General features: G+C 38.9%; 1 protein-coding gene across 3 annotated transcripts in view; it reads left to right on the plus strand.

The window, feature by feature from the left end:
• Positions 1-21244, plus strand: part of ints8 (integrator complex subunit 8) — a 140624-nt gene that overhangs the window by 100409 nt on the left and 18971 nt on the right. For 2 of the 3 annotated variants that reach the window (XM_079878961.1, XM_079878963.1), the window contains exon 11: positions 7014-7064. The exons of the other annotated variant lie outside the window; for it this stretch is intronic. In XM_079878961.1, coding sequence (XP_079735087.1) covers positions 7014-7064 — 51 coding nt within the window. The remainder of the gene's footprint in view (positions 1-7013; positions 7065-21244) is intronic. 3 annotated transcript variants of the gene reach the window in all.

Here is a 21244-nt window from a genome sequence, read left to right on the forward strand (position 1 = left end):
CAAAGTTTCAAGAGTTTTCGAGCACGTTTAGGGACCCAAAAGCCCCAGAAACCTTGAAATAAAAATGAAAAAGAAAATCTCACTCAACTGACAAATCACCCCCACCCCTCACACACTCAGAGACAGAGAGAGAGAGAAAATTCTCAAAAAAATCACATTCAAACCAAAATATCTGACTTTCTGTTGCTTTGAGCTAATAAGTGTAAATTAGAAAGTTGTCCGGCTCGATAAGAACAATATACATACCAAGTTTTGTGATTCTAGGTAAAACTAAGCCCCCATTTTTGACTAAAGGTGGCGCTACTGAGCCCCTCACCACGCCCGTTTCTGAAACTTTGCCCATGTCTACTGGATAATAAGTGTGATGTGTCTGTCGAGTTTCATGCAATTTCAAGTATGTTAAGAGTCTCAAAAGCATCAAAAAAGAATATTAAAGTTTGATGCGTTGCCATGGCAACAGTATCTAAGATATCAATAATCCTTTCACAGGTCTACATCTGCCGTGTGTCTACATTATTCACATAAAGTTTGAAGCAAATCGGGTAAAAATAAGAGAGTGATTTCAAAGCATTTTGAAAGTGACACACTTCCTGCTGCCAGTTGGTGGCGCTATAACTTTGACTCACAATAGTCACATCCTTGTGTTCGGCCTCTTACAACAGACACACTGCTGAAGTTTCATCAAGATCAGATAATGTATGCTGAAGTTATAACACACTTCCTGTGTCCCTTATTCGCCATAAATTCGTTTCCTTGCCACGGCCAAACCGTTCGAGATATCAAAAATCCGTCCGCAATTTAGCATCCTCAATGTCTTGACTTCATGCTGACCGAGTTTGGAGGCGATTGGATGAATTCTCTAGGAGGAGTACATTAAATTCCACAGCATGCGTTTCAAAACAACCCATAATAGCTGACTTCCTGTTGGGCTGGCGTAAAAAGTAAAAGTACGAAAGTTGTTTGGCCCGATGAGATCTATATGTGTACCGAGTTTCATATTATTACATGCAAGCGTGTCTGATTTATGGACCAAGTTTTCTGACCCCGTTCAAGGGGGCGCTGTCGAGCCCCCCTGCCACGCCCGGGTACCAGCTTCAGCCCGGCCCTGATGGCCGCGGGTTCTGACCCGTGTGCAAAGTTTCAAGAGTTTTCGAGCACGTTAAGGGTCTCAAAAGTGCCCGAAAGGTTGACAGAAAAATAATAATAATAATAATAATAATAAAATATAGCTGCGAGCAGCGATTACGGGCCCAAGCCGGTGGCACCGCAACCCCGGTGCCTTTAGTTACCTAAAGGCACCGGGGTGGCGGTACCGCCGGCTTTGGCCCTTCATCGCTGCTCGCAGCTATATATATATATATATATATATATATATATATATATATATATATATATATAAAATACCAAAAATATTGCTTGACTTACCTTATTCTGATTTTATGATACACTCAAAATATTCCACAACAAATCCTTTAAATTTAATGTAAAAATAAAAATGAAAGAAAGCAGTGTTGGGCTCACGTAACCCTCTCATTAGAATCAAAATGTTTCAACATTTGCTATGTATTTGGATGCTAAACTATTCTTTATTATAGGCTTTGTTCTTCACTCGTGTTCCAATATCAACGGAAAAAATCATCCTTTTCACAAGTGCAAAAATGTGCTTGGAAACACCACAGTGGAGCGGTGCTTACTGTGAATGTATGAATTGAGAGTCCCCACAAAGTTAGTAAACCGTGTGTGTGTGTGTGTGTGGCGTGGGCGCGTTTGAACAGTGGACACATAAAAACATACTCCGTCATTATACAGGACGACATTCAAACTGCAAAGTGTTAACTTATATTTGTGTACAGTCGCAATAAAACACAACATTGTGCTTTTGTAAAATAATTTCAAGCAATCCACCCCCCGAAAGGCGCTAATTTTAAAATTAAACTAAAATGCTCACGGCTGCATGGGCATTCATAACGGTGCGCGTCCACGGCGAGGAACGAGCGAGGAATGTTTTTCAGTTAATTCCTACTTCCATAGGAATTCATTTGAAATGCTTGCTCAACCACTATCAATGTCAGTGCGGACGAACATATTTTACTTTCGTTTTTAAGTTGGCGATTCAAAAGTCCCCAGTGGTGTCACACGTCGATTAACCGGTGGTAAAATATTCTCAAAGTCACATATTACCTAGTATATTTTTATATAGATACAATAGGCCTACCTGATTTTGAACACAAGAGGGCAGTATAGCCCTATGTATAAGGAAGAGTAACTAAAAACTCAGAGTCTGAAATATCCAAAAAATCCACATTCAGACCAAAATATCTGACTTCCAGATGGCCGGAACTAATGAATGTAAATTAGAAAGTTGTCTGGCTTGATGAGTACAATATACAAACTATTTTTTTTTTACTGAAGTTAAAACTAACCCGACCACTTTTGTCAAAAGCATGTTGAAAGTGACACACTTCCTGCTGCCAGTTGGTGGCACTATAACTTTGACTCACAATAGTTACATCCATCTGATCGGCCTCTTACCACGAACACACTGCTGAAGTTTCATCAAGATCAGTTAATGTATGCATAAGTTATTCCACTTCGTGTTTCTCTTTTCTCGCCATAAATTCGTTTCCTCGCCACGGTCAAACCGTTCGAGATATCAAAAATCCGTCCGCAATTTAGCATCCTCAATGTCTTGACTTCATGCACACTGAGTTTGGTGGGGATTGGATGAATTCCCTAGGAGGAGTACTTCGCATTCCACAGCAAGCGTTTTCCAAACAACCCATAATAGCCGACTTCCTGTTGGGCTGGCGTAAAACTTGACCGGGGGAAAGTTGTTCGGCCCGATGAGATCTATATGTGTACCGAGTTTCATATTAATTCATGCAAGCGTGTTTGATCTATGGACCAAGTTTTGGGACACCGTTCAAGGGGGCGCTGTTGAGCCCCCCTGCCACGCCCGGGTACCAGCTTCAGCCCGTCCCTGATGGCAGGGGGTTCTGACTTGTGTGCAAAGTTTCAAGAGTTTTTGAGCACGTTAAGGACCCCAAAAGCCCCTGAAACCTTGATTAACAATATAAAAGCAATAGTCAAATCTCCCCCTCCCCTCACACACACAGAGACACAGAGAGAGGGAGAGAAAATTCTTCAGAAAATCCACATTCAAACCAAAATATCTCTCTTCCTGTTGGTCGGAGATCGTTAATGTAAATTAGAAAGTTGTCCGTCTTGATGAGAACAATACACATACCAAGTTTTGTTGCTGTTGATAAAACTAACCCCCCCACTTATGACTAAAGGTGGCGCTACTGAGCCATTTCACCACGCCCGTTTCTGAAACTTTGCACATGTCTACTGGATAATAAATGTGATGTGTCTGTCGAGTTTCATGCATTTTCAAGCATGTGAAGAGTCTCAAAAGCATCCGAAAAGAATATTAAAGTTTAATGCGTTGCCACGGCAACAGTATCTAAGATATCAATAATCCTTTCACAGGCCTACATCTGCCGTGTGTCTACATTATACACATAAAGTTTTAAGCAAATCGGGTAAAAATAAGAGGGTGATTTCAAAGCATTTTGAAAGTGACACACTTCCTGTTGCCAGTTGGTGGCGCTATAACTTTGACTCACAAATGTCACATCCATGTGATCGGCCTCTTACAACTAACACACTGCTGAAGTTTCATCAAGATCAGTTAATGTATGCAGAAGTTATAACACACTTCCTGTTTGAATTATTCGCCATAAATTCGTTTCCTTGCCACGGGCAAACCGTTCGAGATATCAAAAATCCGTCCGCAATTTAGCATCCTCAATGTCTTGACTTCATGCCGACCGAGTTTGGAGGCAAATGGATGAATTTCCTAGGAGGAGTACATCAAATTCCACAGCATGCGTTTCCAAACAACCCATAATAGCTGACTTCCTGTTGGTCTGGCGTAAAACTTAGAGCACGAAAGTTGTTCGGCCCGATGAGGTCTATATGTGTACCGAGTTTCATATTATTACATGCAAGCGTGTCTGATTTATGGACAAGTGTTCGGATCCCGTTCCAGGGGGCGCTGTCGAGGCCCCCTGCCACGCCCGGGTACCAGCTTCAGCCCGGCCCTGATGGCCGCGGGTTCTGACCTGTGTGCAAAATTTCAAGAGTTTTCGAGCATGTTAAGGGCCCCAAAAGTGCCCGAAAGGTTGACAAAATAATAATAATAATAATAAATATAGCTGCGAGCAGCGATTACGGGCCCAAGCCGGTGGCACCGCAATCCTGGTGCCAGGGTGGCGGTGCCGGCGGCTTTGGCCCTCCATCGCTGCTCGCAGCTATATTTATATTTATATATATATATATATATATATATATATATATATATATATATATATATATATATATATATATATATATATACACACACACACACATACACATATATATATATATATATATATATATATATATATATACACACACACACATACATATATATATATATATATATATATATATATATATATATATATATATATATATATATATATATATATATAAATAAATAAATTTAAGGGACAAGACACAGATAATTTTACTTGCCTGACCTAATTAGAACAAAGAAAAAAATAAAATAAAATAATAAGTAGGGGATCACTAAATCGAAAGAATTATTCTGATTTTATGATACACTCAAAATATTCCACAACAAATCCTTTAAATGTAATGATATTCAGAACGGAACAAGAATAAAAAATTAAAAATAAACTATAAACAAAGCCAAAACGAAAAAATAAATATAATTAAAAAAATTAATTTCAAGCAGTCCATGGCATGATTTATTTATTTTTTGGACTAAAACATTCTGGCTTTTTTTAAACTCAAACATAATTCTTAAATTGAATAATAATAATAATAAAAGAATAAAATGGGTTTAGTTCTGATTTCGTTGAAATCGCTCGCTCTCCGTACCTAACTTTTCCTGAATACAATCACTATTGAAACTGTGACATTGATTTCATACAACAGGTTATTAACAGTTAAAATGAAGTCATTTATATTTTAGATGCAATATTGACTGTTTTTGTTCTGTTTCAGCAGCGGAAATAGTTAAACAAAGATCACAGAAGAACCCATCTCACAGGAACGTGTTTTCTCATAACTGAATGATTCAGCATTTTGAACGAATTGGTTGACTCAAAGATTGAATGATCAATCCATAAACATCTGTTTATGTTTATGGATTGGATGTTTATGGATCCATGTTTATGGATCTGTATGTTATGGATTACGAATCATTTGAACGAATGAATCAATGACTCGCTCATTAAGACGGTCACTTGGCGACATCTAATGGCGGTTTAGTGTTGTTTAAAAGCATAATTCTTTCCAACGTGTGTGTGATTTGTGTGTGCACCATTATAAATGTCCGTGCGGACGTCCGTATTTTTCTTTCACTTTTATATTAGCGATACAAAAGCACCCGCTCGTGTCACACACGTCGATTAACCGGTGGGAAAATATCCTCAGACACATACCTAATAAATGTATATTTAAATACATTATTGGCCTAGCTGGTAAAAAGTTTTATATATTATTTTGATGTCCTTTTGGACACAAGAGGGCAGTATAGCCCTATGTATGACTTGAATTTTTTTTTTACTTTACTGTTTTAAAATTTAGAATAAAATTAGAATAAAATTATTTTTAAAAACAGAATAAAATGGGTTTAGTTGTGATATTTGTATACTTTTATATAGAAATAAATGGTATAAAATTACATTTTTAGAAGATTTGAGGCTTTTAGTGCCTTTTGGAGGCTGATTTAGCAAAAAATCCACATTCAAACCAAAATATCTGACTTCCTGATGGTCGGAGCTAATGACTTTAAATTAGAAAGTTGTCCGGGTCGATGAGATCAACATACGTACTGAGTTGTGCTACTGTAGGTAAAACAACCCCCCCAACTTTTGTCAAAAGCATTTTGAAAGTGACACATTTCCTGCTGCCAGTTGGTGGCGCTATAACTTTGACACACAATAGTTACATCCATCTGATCGGCCTCTTACCATGAACAAACTGCTGAAGTTTCATCAAGATCAGTTAATGTATGCATTAGTTATAACACTTCGTTTTTCTCTTTTCTCGCCATTAATTCGTTTCCTCGCCACAGCCAAACCGTTCGAGATATCAAAAATCCGTCCGCAATTTAGCATCATCAATGTCTTGACTTCACGCTGACCGAGTTTGGAGGCGAATCGATGTATTTCCTAAGAGGAGTACATTAAATTCCACAGCAAGCGTTTCCAAACAACCCTAAATAGCCGACTTCCTGTTGGGCTGGCGTAAAACTTAGAGCACGAAAGTTGTTCGGCCCGATGAGATCTATATGTGTACCGAGTTTCAAATTAATTCATGCAAGCGTGTTTGATATATGGACCAAGTTTTAGAACCCCGTTCAAGGGGGCGCTGTTGAGCCCCCCTGCCACGCCCGGCTACCAGATTCAGCCCCGCCCTGATGGCCGCGGGTTCTGACCTGTGTGCAAAGTTTCAAGAGTTTTCGAGCACGTTTAGGGACCCAAAAGCCCCAGAAACCTTGAAAAACAAATGAAAAAGTAAATCTCACTCAACTGACAAATCACCCCCACCCCTCACACACTCAGAGACAGAGAGAGAGAGAAATTTCTCCAAAAAATCACATTCAAACCAAAATATCTGACTTTCTGTTGCTTTGAGCTAATAAGTGTAAATTAGAAAGTTGTCCGGCTCGATAAGAACAATATACATACCAAGTTTTGTGATTCTAGGTAAAACTAAGCCCCCATTTTTGACTAAAGGTGGCGCTACTGAGCCCCTCACCATGCCCGTTTCTGAAACTTTGCCCATGTCTACTGGATAATAAGTGTGATGTGTCTGTCGAGTTTCATGCAATTTCAAGTATGTTAAGAGTCTCAAAAGCATCAAAAAAGAATATTAAAGTTTGATGCGTTGCCATGGCAACAGTATCTAAGATATCAATAATCCTTTCACAGGTCTACATCTGCCGTGTGTCTACATCATACACAAAGTTTGAAGCAAATCAGGTAAAAATAACAGAGTGATTTCAAAGCATTTTGAAAGTGACACACTTCCTGCTGCCAGTTGGTGGCGCTATAACTTTGACTCACAATAATCACATCCTTGTGTTCGGCCTCTGAAAACGAACACACTGCTGAAGTTTCATCAAGATCAGATAATGTATGCTGAAGTTATAACACACTTCCTGTGTCCCTTATTCGCCATAAATTCGTTTCCTTGCCACGGCCAAACCGTTCGAGATATCAAAAATCCGTCCGCAATTTAGCATCCTCAATGTCTTGACTTCATGCTGACCGAGTTTGGAGGCGATTGGATGAATTCTCTAGGAGGAGTACATTAAATTCCACAGCATGCGTTTCAAAACAACCCATAATAGCCGACTTCCTGTTGGGCTGGCGTAAAAAGTAAAAGTACGAAAGTTGTTCGACCCGATGAGATCTATATGTGTACCGAGTTTCATATTATTACATGCAAGCGTGTCTGATTTATGGACCAAGTTTTCGGACCCCGTTCAAGGGGGCGCTGTCGAGCCACCCTGCCACGCCCGGGTACCAGCTTCAGCCCAGCCCTGATGGCCACGGGTTCTGACCCGTGTGCAAAGTTTCAAGAGTTTTCGAGCATGTTAAGGGTCTCAAAAGTGCCCGAAAGGTTGACAGAAAAATAAGAATAATAATAATAATAATAATTAAAGCTGCAAGCAGCGATGAAAGGGCCCTCGCACCCGTGCCATCAACACTAGGAAGGCAGAGCATGGTTGGGAAATGTACATTTAAGGAGGTATATATAGTAAGAGTATGTCAAAGTCAGTTACAAAATGTTTTGTATAATGGTGATAATAGCATGCTTCATGACTCAGCTAAGTGTTGCTAGCATGTTCAGTCTGTTTCTAGCATGCTTAGTACACAATAATTATGTGGTTAGTACTGCATTACTGTGTTAACCATGTCAGTTTCTGTTGCCAGTAGGTGGCGTTATGACTATAACTGAATATGAGCATGGATGTGTGTTCAGGACAGAACTCTTATCAAACATGTGAAGTTTGGTGCAAATTGGACATTGCCTTCTTGAGTAACAACAAAGTCATGTTTCATTGAATTAGCATTCTTTAGAACTTAGCTAAGCATTGTTAGCATGTTTTAACATGTTGCTAGAACGGCATCAACGTGTTAAACATGTCACTTCCTGTTGCCAGTTGGTGGCGCTATTACTATAACTGAACATTCTCATGTAGATGTGTTCAGGCCATGACTCTTATCAAAAGTGTGAAGTTTGGGGCAGATTGGACATTCCATGCCTGAGTTACAGCAAATTCCTATTTAATTGCAATAATAGCATGCTTTAGCACTTGGCTAAGAGTTTGCTAGCATGTTTTAGCATGTTTCTAGTATGTTGTTAGCATGTTTAACACTTGCTGGCACTTTTTTATATGTTATTAGGAGTCCACAACAGTGTTAAACATGTCACTTCCTGTTGCCAGCAGGTGGCGCTATGACTGTAACTGAATATAAGCATGGTCATGTGTTCAGGACAGAACGCTTATCAAAAGTGTGAAGTTTGGGGCAGATTGGACATTCCATGCCTGAGTTACAGCAAATTCATATTTAATTGCAGTAATATCATTCTTTAGCACTTAGCTAAGTGTTTGCTATTATGTTTTAGCATGTCTCTAGTATGTTGGTAGGATGTTTAGCACCTACTGGCATTTTTTTATATGTTATTAGGAGTCAAGAACAGTGTTAAACGTCACTTCCTGTTGCCAGCAGGTGGCGCTATGACTATAACTAAATATGAGCATGGACATGTGTTCAAGAGATAACTCTTATCAAACGTGTGACGTTTGGGGTAGATTGTACATTGCCTTCTTGAGTAACAACAAAGTCCTGTTTCATTGAATTAGCATGCTTTAGCACTTAGCTAAGTATTGCTAGCATGTTTTAATATGTTTCTAGCATGTTTAGAACTCAATGGCATTTTTAACATGTTGCTAGAACGGCATCAACGTGTTAAACATGTCACTTCCTGTTGCCAGTAGGTGGCGCTATTACTATAACTGAATTTGAGCATAGGCATGCGTTCAGGCCATGATTCTTATCAAACATGTGAAGTTTGGGGCAGATTGGACGTTCCATGCCTGAGTTACAGCAAATTCCTATTTAATTGCAGTAATAGCATGCTTTATCACTTAGCTAAGTGTTTGCTAGCATGTTTCTAGTATGTTGCTAACCTGTTTAGCACTTGCTGGCTCTTTTATATATGTTATTAGGAGACCACAACAGTGTTAAACATGTCACTTCCTGTTGACAGCAGGTGGCGCTATTACTATAACTGAATATTCTCATGTAGATGTGTTCAGGCCATGACTCTTATCAAACGTGTGAAGTTTGGGGCAGATTGGACATTCCATGCCTGTGTTACAGCAAATTCCTATTTAATTGCAGCAATAGCATGCTTTAGCACTTAGCTAAGTGTTTGCTAGCATGTTTTAGCATGTTTCTAGTATGTTGTTAGCATGTTTAGCACTTGCTGGCACTTTTTTTATATGTTTTTATATGTCCACAACAGTGTTTAACATGTCACTTCCTGTTGCCAGCAGGTGGCACTATGACTGTAACTGAATATGAGCATGGTCATGTGTTCAGGACAGAACGTTTATTAAAAGTGTGAAGTTTGGCGCATATTGGACATTGCCTTCTTGAGTAACAACAACATCCTGTTTCATTGAATTAGCATGCTTTACCACTTAGCTAAGTATTGCTAGCATGTTTTAACATTAGCTAGCATGTTTTAACATGTTTCTAGCATGTTTAGATCTCAATGGCATTTTTAACATGTTGCTAGAATGGCATCAACGTGTTAAACATGACACTTCCTGTTGCCAGTAGGTGGCGCTATTACTATAACTGAATATTATCATGTAGATGTGTTCAGGACAGAACGCTTATCAAAAGTGTGAAGTTTGGGGCAGATTGGACATTCCATGCCTGAGTTACAGCAAATTCCTATTTAATTGCAATAATAGCATGCTTTAGCACTTAGCTAAGAGTTTGCTAGCATGTTTTAGCATGCTTCTAGTATGTTGTTAGCATGTTTAGCACTTGCTGGCACTTTTTTATATGTTATTAGGAGTCCATAACAGTGTTAAACATGTCACTTCCTGTTGCCAGCAGGTGGCGCTATGACTATAACTGAATATGAGCATGGCCATGTGTTCAGGACAGAACTCTTATCAAACGTGTGAAGTTTGGGGCAGATTGGACATTCCATGCCTGAGTTACAGCAACTTCCTGTTTCATGGCGAAACATCGAAATTTGTAAGGCCGCCGAGGACCCGCCCTTCGACGAAAACTCAAGATCTTCGCAATTTAACGTCGCAAAGGCCTTAAGATTACACTCACCAAATTTGAAGATGATCAGATTAAAACTGTAGGAGGAGTTCGTTAAAGTACGAGGCCTGAAAATGGCAAAAACTGCACAAAAATCTGAGAGGAAGTTCAAAATGGCTGACTTCCTGTTGTGTTTAGGGCTATGCTCCAAGAGACTTTTTTGTAGGTATTAGGTCATTACACGTATGTACCGAATTTCGTGCATGTACGTTGAACGTTGCGGGAGGCGCACTCCGTTGAACTTTTATAGGTGGCGCTATCGAGCCATTTTGCCCCGTCCAATTCTGAAACCTATATCAGATGTAAATTTTCGCCAGTTCTGACGCGTGTGCAAAGTTTCGTGAGTTTTCGCGCATGTTTAGGCCCTCAAAAATGCAATTCAATGCGGAGAAGAATAATAATAATAATAATAATAATAATAATAATAATAATAAACAGAGCAATTCCAAGAGGGTCCTCACACCATCGGTGCTCGGGCCCTAATAATAATAATAAACAGAGCAATTCCAAGAGGGTCCTCACACCATCGGTGCTCGGGCCCTAATAAACAGAGCAATTCCAAGAGGGTCCTCACACCATCGGTGCTCGGGCCCTAATAAACAGAGCAATTCCAAGAGGGTCCTCACACCATCGGTGCTCGGGCCCTAATAAATAATCCTACCGAAAACAATAGGGCCTTCGCCCTTTCAGGGCTTGGGCCCTAATAATAATCCTACCGAAAACAATAGGGCCTTCGCCCTTTCAGGGCTTGGGCCCTAATAATCCTACCGAAAACAATAGGGCCTTCGCCCTTTCAGGGCTTGGGCCCTAATAATAATCCTTACGAAAACAATAGGGCTCTGCGCTCTTTCAGGGCTTGGGCCCTAATAAATAATAATAATAAATAATAATAATAAATAATCCTACCGGAAACAATAGGGCCTTCGCCCTTTCAGGGCTTGGGCCCTAATAATCCTACCGGAAACAATAGGGACCTTCGCCCTTTCAGGGCTTGGGCCCTAATAATAATAATAATAATAATAAATATAGCTGCGGTGACACAGCCACCCCGGTGGCTTTAGTGTAACTAAAGGCACCAGGGTGGCGGTGCCACCGGCTTGGGCCCGTAATCGCTGCTCGCAGCTATATTTATTATTATTATTATTATTGTTCTTCAAGGGTTCGGGGGGTTTTGGGGCCTTTAAAATGCTCGAAAACTCATGAAACTTTGCACACGGGTCAGAAGCTGCGGCCATTAGGGCCGGGCTGAAGATGGTACCCGGGCGTGGCAGGGGGGCTCGACAGCGCCCCCTTGAATGGGGTCCGAGTGCGGTCTGAAAACTTGGTCCATATACCAAACACGCTTGCATTAATATGAAATAAATAAATAAATAAATAAATAAATAAATATATATGGCGAGGCGAGGAACGGGCAGAGAAGAGCGAACGTTTTTGGACATTCATCATATTGCATTGGTTTTCATTTCTTGTCCTCAAACCGAGCACTAATCTGTTTATTTTTAAGTCACACATTCTCCATTGATTAAAAAAGACAATCAAATGTATTTTTTAATGGTAGTATTATTTTATACAGAAATAAATTATTTATAATTCAGATGAGAATAAAGTTAGTGTTAATTAAAATTGTAAGGAAAACAAATATATTGATCTAAAATCTACTATCATTTGCTGCAAATAGGTTGACTATTTATATTTATAATTATATTTTATTACGGCTGTAATGAACCGGCTGCGATGTCAAGATTGCAATGCTGGAATGCACAGTGTGTGTGTGTGTGTGTGTGTGTGTGTGTGAGGCGTGGGCACGATCGAACAGTGGAAACATAAATACATAGGCTACTCCGTCGGTTTGTTCATACAGGACATCATTTAAACTGCACTGTGTTTACTTATATTTATGTACACTCGCAATAAAACACAACATTGTGCTTTTGTAAAAAAAACATTCAAGCAATCCCACCCCCGAAATGGCGCTATTTTTTAAATGAAACTAAAATGCTCACGGCTGCATGGGCAATAACGTGTCTACAGCGAGGAACGAGCAGAACAGATTGAATGTTTTTTAGTTCATTCCTACTGGACGTCCGTATTTCACTTTCGCTTTTAAAGGGATACTCCACTTTAAAATGAAAATTCTGTCATCATATACTCACCCTCATGTTGTTTTAATCCTTTATGAATTTCTTTCTTCTGCTGAACAGAAAGGAAGATATTTAGGAGAATGTCAGTAACCAGACAGTTTCTGATCCCATTGACTTCCATAGTAGGAAAAAAATGTATACTATGGAAGTCAATGAGACCAGAAACTGTCTGGTTACTGACATTCTTCTAAATATCTTCCTTTCTGTTCAGCAGAAGAAAGAAATTCATAAACGACTGAAACAACATGAGGGTGAGTATATGATGACAGAATTTTCAATTTAAAGTGGAGTATCCCTTTAAGTTAGCGATTTAAAAGCCCCCGCCACGGTGTCACACATCGATTAACCAGTGGGAAAAAATTCTCAGTCACATCGCTAATATATTTATATATAAATACAATATACAATGGGCCTACCTGATTTTGAACACAAGAGGGCAGTATAGCCCTATGTATGACTTTTTTTTTTACTAAATAGCGCATTCTGGCTGATTTTAAACTTGTACATAATTCTTGAATTGAAAAAACTGAATAAACCCAAAACTAGTTCTGTTTCGGTTTAGTTCTGATATTTGTATAATTTTATATAAAAATAAATGGTGTATAATAATTTTTTTTAAAGATATGAGATGTTTTCTGATTCCTTTTTTGACATTATTTTAATCCCTCGCCATATCAAAACCGTTTGAGATATTCAATATCCGTTCACAATTTAGCATCTTTAATGTATTTTCATCATGTTGAAAAAGTTTGGTGTGAATAAAATAAACCACTTAGCAGGAGTGGGTAAAAATGCAGAGGCTGAATTTGCAAATAAATCCACATTCAAACCAAAATATCTGACTTCCTGTTGGTCAGAGCTAATAACTGTCAATTAGAAAGTTGTCCGGCTCGATGAGACCAATATACGTACTGATTTTTGTAATTGTGGGTAAAACTAACACCCCCTCTTTTGGCCAAACCGTTTGAGATATCAGAAATCCGTCCGCAATTTAGCATCCTCAATGTCTTGACTTCATGCACACCGAGTTTGGTGGCGATTTAATTAATTCTCTAGGAGAAGTGTTTCAAATTCCACAGCAAGCGTTCTCCAAACAACCCATAATTGCCGACTTCCTGTTGGGCTGGCGTAAAACTTAGAGCACGAAAGTTGTTCGGCCCAATGAGATCTATATGTGTACCGAGTTTCATATCATTACATGCAAGTGTGTTTGATTTATGGACAAGTGTTTGGATCCCGTTCCAGGGGGCGCTGTTTAGCCCCCCTGCCACGCCCTGGTACCAGCTTCAGCCTGTCCCTGATGGCCGCGGGTTCTGACCTGTGTGCAAAGTTTCAAGAGTTTTCGAGCACGTTAAAGGCCCCAAAAGCCCCTGAAACCTTGAAAAACAGGAATTTTAAACAAATCTCACTCAAAAGACAAATCCCCCCACCCCTCACACACACAGAGACACAGAGGCAGAGAGAGAGAGAGAGAGAATTCTCCAAAAAATCACATTCAAACCAAAATATCTCACTTCCTGTTGGTCACAGCTTATGACTATAAATTAGAAAGTTGTCCGGCTTGGTGAGAACAATATACATAACGATTTTTGTGACTCTACTTAAAACTAAGCCCCCATTTTTGACTAAAGGTGGCGCTACTGAGCCCCTCACCATGCCCGTTTCTGAAACTTTGCACATGTCTACTGTAGGGATGCAACGATACCATTTTTTCAGAATCGATCCGATCCGATACCAAAAATTCTGAGTATCGGCCGATACCGATCCGTACCGATACCAGCGCAGTTTTTTTTTTATCACGTAGAATTTCTATAACTCTGTGTTGAACTGATAATAAGAACTGAAAAAAAGAAAAACAACAACAACAAAAAATAAATGATCATAATCTGACATAAATGTTTTTATAAACTAGGTTAGTGGATAATTCAGCAGTAAAATTTAGTCTAGAAAAATCACGAGTGCACAATAATTGTATAAAATCTGAACATTTTGTGAAAAAAAATGTTTAGTGGGGAACAAATTAGAGACAATAAGTGTAATACTAAATCTGGTAAAACTTTACACATTGCTTTTTGTATTGTTGTAAAATACATTCATGAAAAACAAGATAAAAATAAAAAATAGCAATTATTTTATATATAGCCTACTATAAAATTGAGACATTTTTTAAATGTATAGCACAGCTGTTTAATGAGGTAGCAACATATGATAGATAGGACAGAACAAGAACGGCTATTGATAATCTTTCATTGCGTCACTGTATTATGAAATGAAAGGCTCCAATACAGTGCGGCACACAGCGCTTATGCGCATCCCGAGCGCAGAATGATGCGCTTGAAGCAACATGAGTCACAGCGCGCAGCGCGTCGAGTCCGCATTGAAAAGTTTAAAAAGAAAACAAAGAAAGAAAATACACATTGATGCGTAGTGTATTATACAGTATCTATCTATGCAATTGTCTATTCAGCATTTTCTTTTAACAGTTTTAAATTGCAGTTACTGTGCGCGTGAAGAACAAATAGTGCTCTGACTTTACTCCAGTGTTGTGATCTAACAGACACCCGGTAGAAAGTAACATGATTAAGGTACAGCAATAAAGTCCAGCAAGATAAAGTTGTTTTATGCGAAACCATAGACCTTTATCTACAGATCAAGTATAATAATAGTAACATTGAATCATCATGGAGAGAGTTTCATCGTGTTAACTGTCCTAACCGAACGCGACGCGCTGTTTGAGTGCTGAATGAAGAATGATTGACAGCCGCAGCTGAGGGAAACGTTTAGTGAGCTTGAATTTAACGACTTAAATATTAATTTATATCTCACATTATATTATATAATGGCTTCAGAACACTTATAATATTGTGCACGGAAATTTATGGTGCTTTATAATGTTTGTGTGCCTTTTGTGGGGCTTAACAATAACACAGAATAGTATATGCACAATATCGGATTTGGATCGGCCTTGTCTGACCGATACCCGATCCGCCAAAAATGGCAGTATCGGAGCCGATACCGATACTGAGTATCGGATCGGTGCATCCCTAGTCTACTGGCTAATTAATGTGATGTGTCTGTCGAGTTTCATCCAATTTCAAGTATGTTAAGAGTCTCAAAAGCATCTGAAAAGAATATTAAAGTTTGATGCGTTGCCACGGCAACAGTATTTAAGATATCAATTAACCTTTCACAGGTCTACATCTGCCGTGTGTCTACATTATACACATAAAGTTTGAAGCAAATCGGGTAAAAATAAGAGGGTGATTTCAAAGCATTTTGAAAGTGACACACTTCCTGCTGCCAGTTGGTGGCGCTATAACTTTGACTCACAATAGTCACATCCATGTGATCGGCCTCTTACAACGAACACACTGCGGAAGTTTCATCAAGATCAGTTAATGTATGCAGAAGTTATAACACACTTCCTGTTTATCTTTTCTCGCAATAAATTCGTTTCATCGCCACGGCCAAACCGTTCGAGATATCAAAAATCCGTCCGCAATTTAGCATCCTCAATGTCTTGACTTCATTCACACCGAGTTTGGTGGCGATCGGATGAATTCCCTAGGAGGAGTATTTCACATTCCATTGTATGCGTTTTCCAAATAACGTATAATAACCGACTTCCTGTTGGGCTGGTGTAAAACTTAGAGCACGAAAGTTGTTCGGCGCGATGAGATCTATATGTGTACTGAGTTTCATATTATTATATGCAAGTGTGTTTGATATATGGACCAAGTTTTCAGACACCATTCCAGGGGGCGCTGTCGAGCACCCCTGCCACGCCCGGGTACCAGCTTCAGCCCGGCCCTGATGGCCGCGGGTTCTGACCTGTGTGCAAAGTTTCAAGAGTTTTCGAGCATGTTAAGGGCCCCAAAAGTGCCCGAGAAGTAGAAAAAAATAATAATAATAATAAACAAATATAGCTGCGAGCAGCGATTGCGGGCCCAAGCCGGTGGCACCGCCAACCTGGTGCCTTTAGTTACACTAAATGCACCGGGGTGGCGGTGTCACCGGCTTGGGCCCTCCATCGCTGCTCGCAGCTATATATATATATATATATATATATATTATATATTATATATATATATATATATATATATATATATATATATATATATATATATATATCAGACAAGTAATATTCTTTGTCTTGTCACTTAAAAAAAAAAAAAAAAAAAAAAAAAAAATATATATATATATATATATATAATTACCTTTTTTTGGATGCTAAACTATTGTTTATTATATGCTTTGTACTTCACTCACGTTCCAATATCGAAGGGAAAAATGATCCTCTTCACATGCGCAAAAATGTCCTTGGAAAATTCACAGTGGAGCGGTGCTTACTGTGATTGTACGAATTGTACTACTGACTATTTAGAGCAGTGTAATCTTTATATGTTAGGTTGACCATTTTATTATTATATTTTATTAAGTCTATAATGAACAGGCTGCAATGTCAAGATTGCAATGCTAGTGTGTGTGTGCGTGTGTGTGTGTGTGTGTGTGTGTGTGTGTGTGTGTGTGTGTGTGTGTGTGTGTGTGTGTGTGTGTGTTCATGTTTTTCTGTCCCGGTGGGGACTTTAACCTGAATGCACACAGACTCATGGGGACTCGTATCACAGTGGGGACCTAAATAGAGGTCCCCATGGGTAAACAAGCTTCATACAGAATGAGTTTTTTTGGAAATGTAAAAATGCAGAAAGTTTTCAGTGATGGGTAGGTTTAGGGGTAGGGTTAGTGTAAGGAGATAAAATATACAGTTTGTACAGTATAAAAATCATTAAATCTATGGAGAGTCCCCACAAAGATAGTAAACCGTGTGTGTGTGGGTGGGTGTGTGTGTGTGGCGTGGGCGCGTTTGAACAGTGGACACATAAAAACATACTCCGTCATTATACAGGATGACATTCAAACTGCAAAGTGTTAACTTATATTTGTGTACAGTCGCAATAAAACACAACATTGTGCTTTTGTAAAATAATTTCAAGCAATCAACCCCCGAAAGGCGCTAATTTTAAAATTAAACTAAAATGCTCATGGCTGCACGGGCATTCATAACGGTGCACATCCACGGCGAGGAACGAGCAGAACAGAGTGAACGTTTTTCAGTTAATTCCTACTTCCATAGGAATTAATTTGAAACGCTCGCTCAACCACTATCAACGTCAGTGTGGACGAACATATTTTACTTTCGTTTTTAAGTTGGCGATTCAAAAGCCCCCAGCGGTGTCACACGTCGATTAACCGGTGGTAAAATATTCTCACCGTCACATACCTAGTATATTTTTAAGTAGATACAATAGGCCTACCTGATTTTGAACACAAGAGGGCAGTATAGCCCTATGTATGACTTGACTTTTATGGGACTAAATAGTACAATTACTATTTTTAAACTTATAAATATTTATTAAATTAAAAAAAAAGAATAAAATGGGTTTAGTTGTGATATTTTTATACTTTTATATAGAAATAAATGGTGTTTAATTACATTTTTAGAAGATGAGGCTTTAAGTGTTACTTTACTTTAGTCCCTCACTATAGCAAAACCGTTTGAGATGTTTAATATTCACAATTTAGCATCTTTAATGTATCTTTATCATTTTGAAAAAGTTTGGTGTGAATAAAATAAACCAGTTAGGAAGAGTAGCTAAAAACTCAGAGTCTGAAATATCCAAAAAATCAACATTCAAACCAAAATATCTGACTTCCTTTTGCTCTGAGCTAATAACTGTAAATTAGAAAGTTGTCCGGCTCGGTGAGACCAATATATATACTGATTTTTGTAACTGTTGGTAAAACTAACCCACCCACTTTTGTCAAACGCATGTTGAAAGTGACACACTTCCTGCTGCCAGTTGGTGGCGCTGTAAATTTGACTCACAATAGTTACATCCATCTGATCTGCCTCTTACCACGAACACACTGCTAAAGTTTCATCAAGATCAGTTAATGTATGCAGAAGTTATAACACTTCGTCTCCTCTCTTTTCTCGCCATAAATTTGTTTCCTCGCCACGGCCAAACCGTTCGAGATATCAAAAATCCGTCCGCAATTTAGCATCCTCAATGTCTTGACTTCATGCTGACTGAGTTTGGAGGTGATTGAATGAATTCTCTAGGAGGAGTACATCACATTCCACAGCAAGCATTTTCCAAACAACCCATAATAGCCGACTTCCTGTTGGGCTGGCGTGAAACTTGACAGAGGGAAAGTTGTTCAGCCCGATGAAATCTATATGTGTACCGAGTTTCATATTAATTCATGCAAGCGTGTTTGATATATGGACCAAGTTTTCAGACCCTGTTCAAGAGGGCGCTGTTGAGCCCCCCTGCCACGCCCGTTTCTGAAACTTTTCACATGTCTACTGGCTAATAAGTGTTATGTGTCTGTCGAGTTTCATCCAATTTCAAGCATGCTAAGAGTTTCAAACGCATCCGAAAAGAATATTCAAATTTGATGCGTTGCCACGGCAACAGTATCTAAGATATCAATAATCCTTTCACAGGTCTACATCTGCCGTGTGTCTACATTATACACAAAGTTTGAAGCAAATCGGGTAAAAGTAAGAGGGTGACTTCAAAGCATTTTGAAAGTGACACACTTCCTGCTGCCAGTTGGTGGCGCTATAACTTTGACTCACAATAGTCACATCCATGTGATCGGCCTCTTACAACGAATACACTGCTGAAGTTTCATCAAGATCAGTCAATGTATGCAGAAGTTATAACACACTTCCTGTGTCCCATTATTCGCCATAAATTAGTTTCCTCGCCACGGCCAAACCGTTCGAGATATCAAAAATCTGTTCGCAAGAATTCATCCTCAATGTCTTGACTTTATTCTCACCGAGTTTGGTGGCGATCGGATGAAATCCCTAGGAGGAGTATTTCACATTCCATTGTATGCGTTTTCCAAACAACGTATAATAACCGACTTCCTGTTGGGCTTTTGTAAAACTTAGAGCACGAAAGTTGTTCGGCCCGATGAGATCTATATGTGTACTGAGTTTCATATTATTACATGCAAGCGTGTTTGATTTATGGACCAAGTTTTCGGACCCCATTCCAGGGGGCGCCGTCGAGCCCCCCTGCCACGCCCCGGTACCAGCTTCAGCCCGGCCCTGATGGCCGCGGGTTCTGACGTGTGTGCAAAATTTCAAGAGTTTTTGAGCATGTTAAGGGCCCCAAAAGTGTCAAAAAGGCAAAAAAAAAAATAATGAAGAAAAAAAAAAAAAAAAATCCTTACGGAAACAATAGGGCCTTCGCCCTTTCAGGGCTTGGGCCCTAATAATCCTACCGAAAACAATAGGGCCTTCGCCCTTTCAGGGCTTGGGCCCTAATAATCCTAACGAAAACAATAGGGCCTTCGCCCTTTCAGGGCTTGGGCCCTAATAAACAATAATCCTACCGAAAACAATAGGGCCTTCGCCCTTTCAGGGCTTGGGCCCTAATAATAATAATCCTAACGAAAACAATAGGGCCTTCGCCCTTTCAGGGCTTGGGCCCTAAAAATAATCCTTCCGGAAACAATAGGGACCTTCGCCCTTTCAGGGCTTGGGCCCTAATTATATTCAACTTGTTTATATGTATACAGGGCTGGACATTGACACTCGTCAACTAACCAAATGTGGGTGGATTTCAGCAGTGGTGTCTAACAGCCACTTCCACTTGCCAAATTGGTGGGTTTCAGAGTGAAGCGCAACGCTTACATTTTTTACATGTGGAAGTTACACGTTTCAGAGTGGCTTTGTTCACACTAAATGCTGCTCCACATGAACTCAGTTGTGCTGTTTGTTTGGGCATCCAATAACATGCATCACAGCCAAAATAAAATGTATTTTCCCAACAACAAAATTGTGGCCAGTGAACTTTGGAAAACCATTAGCCACAGTGGCTGGTGAGCAAAAAAGTTAATGTCAAGCCATAGCAGTACCAGTCAAAAGTTTGCAAACATTACAATTTTAATGTTTTTGAAAGAAGTCTCTTTATGCTTATCAAGCCTGAATTTATTTCACCAAAAATACAGAAAAAAAGTAATATTTTAAATACTTAAATACTTTAAAATTTAATTTATTTCTGTGATGCAAAGCTGAATTTTCAGCATCATTACTCCAGTCTTAAGTGTCACATGATCCTTCAGAAATCATTCTAATATGCTGATTTGATACTCAGTTATTATCAATGTTGAAAACAGTCTGCTGCTTAATATTTTTTTGGAACCTGTGATACTTTTTTCAGGATTCATACATGAATAAAGTTAAAAAGAACAGCATTCATACAAGTGATAGTAAGGATTTATATTGTTAGAAAATCTTTCTATCACTTGTTTATTTTGTGATTTATTAAATCAATTTAACACATTTAATGACTGAATAAAATTAATAAAAGTATTAATTTCTTTCAAAAACTGACCCCAAACCTTTCAACGGGAGTTAATTTTGTTACAAAATATTTATATTTTTAATAAATGCTGTTCTTTTTAAAAAAAACCTATTCATCAAAGAATCCTAAAGTATCACAGGTTCTAAACAGTATCACAGGTTCTAAAAAAATATTAAGCAGCACAACTGTTTCCAACATTGATAGTAAATCAGCATATTAGAACGATTTCTGAAGGATCATGTGACTCTAAAGACTGGAGTAAGGATGCTGAAAA

This window comes from Squalius cephalus (assembly GCF_949319135.1).
Source record: "Squalius cephalus genome assembly, chromosome: 8".
Lineage (NCBI taxonomy): Eukaryota > Metazoa > Chordata > Actinopteri > Cypriniformes > Leuciscidae > Squalius > Squalius cephalus.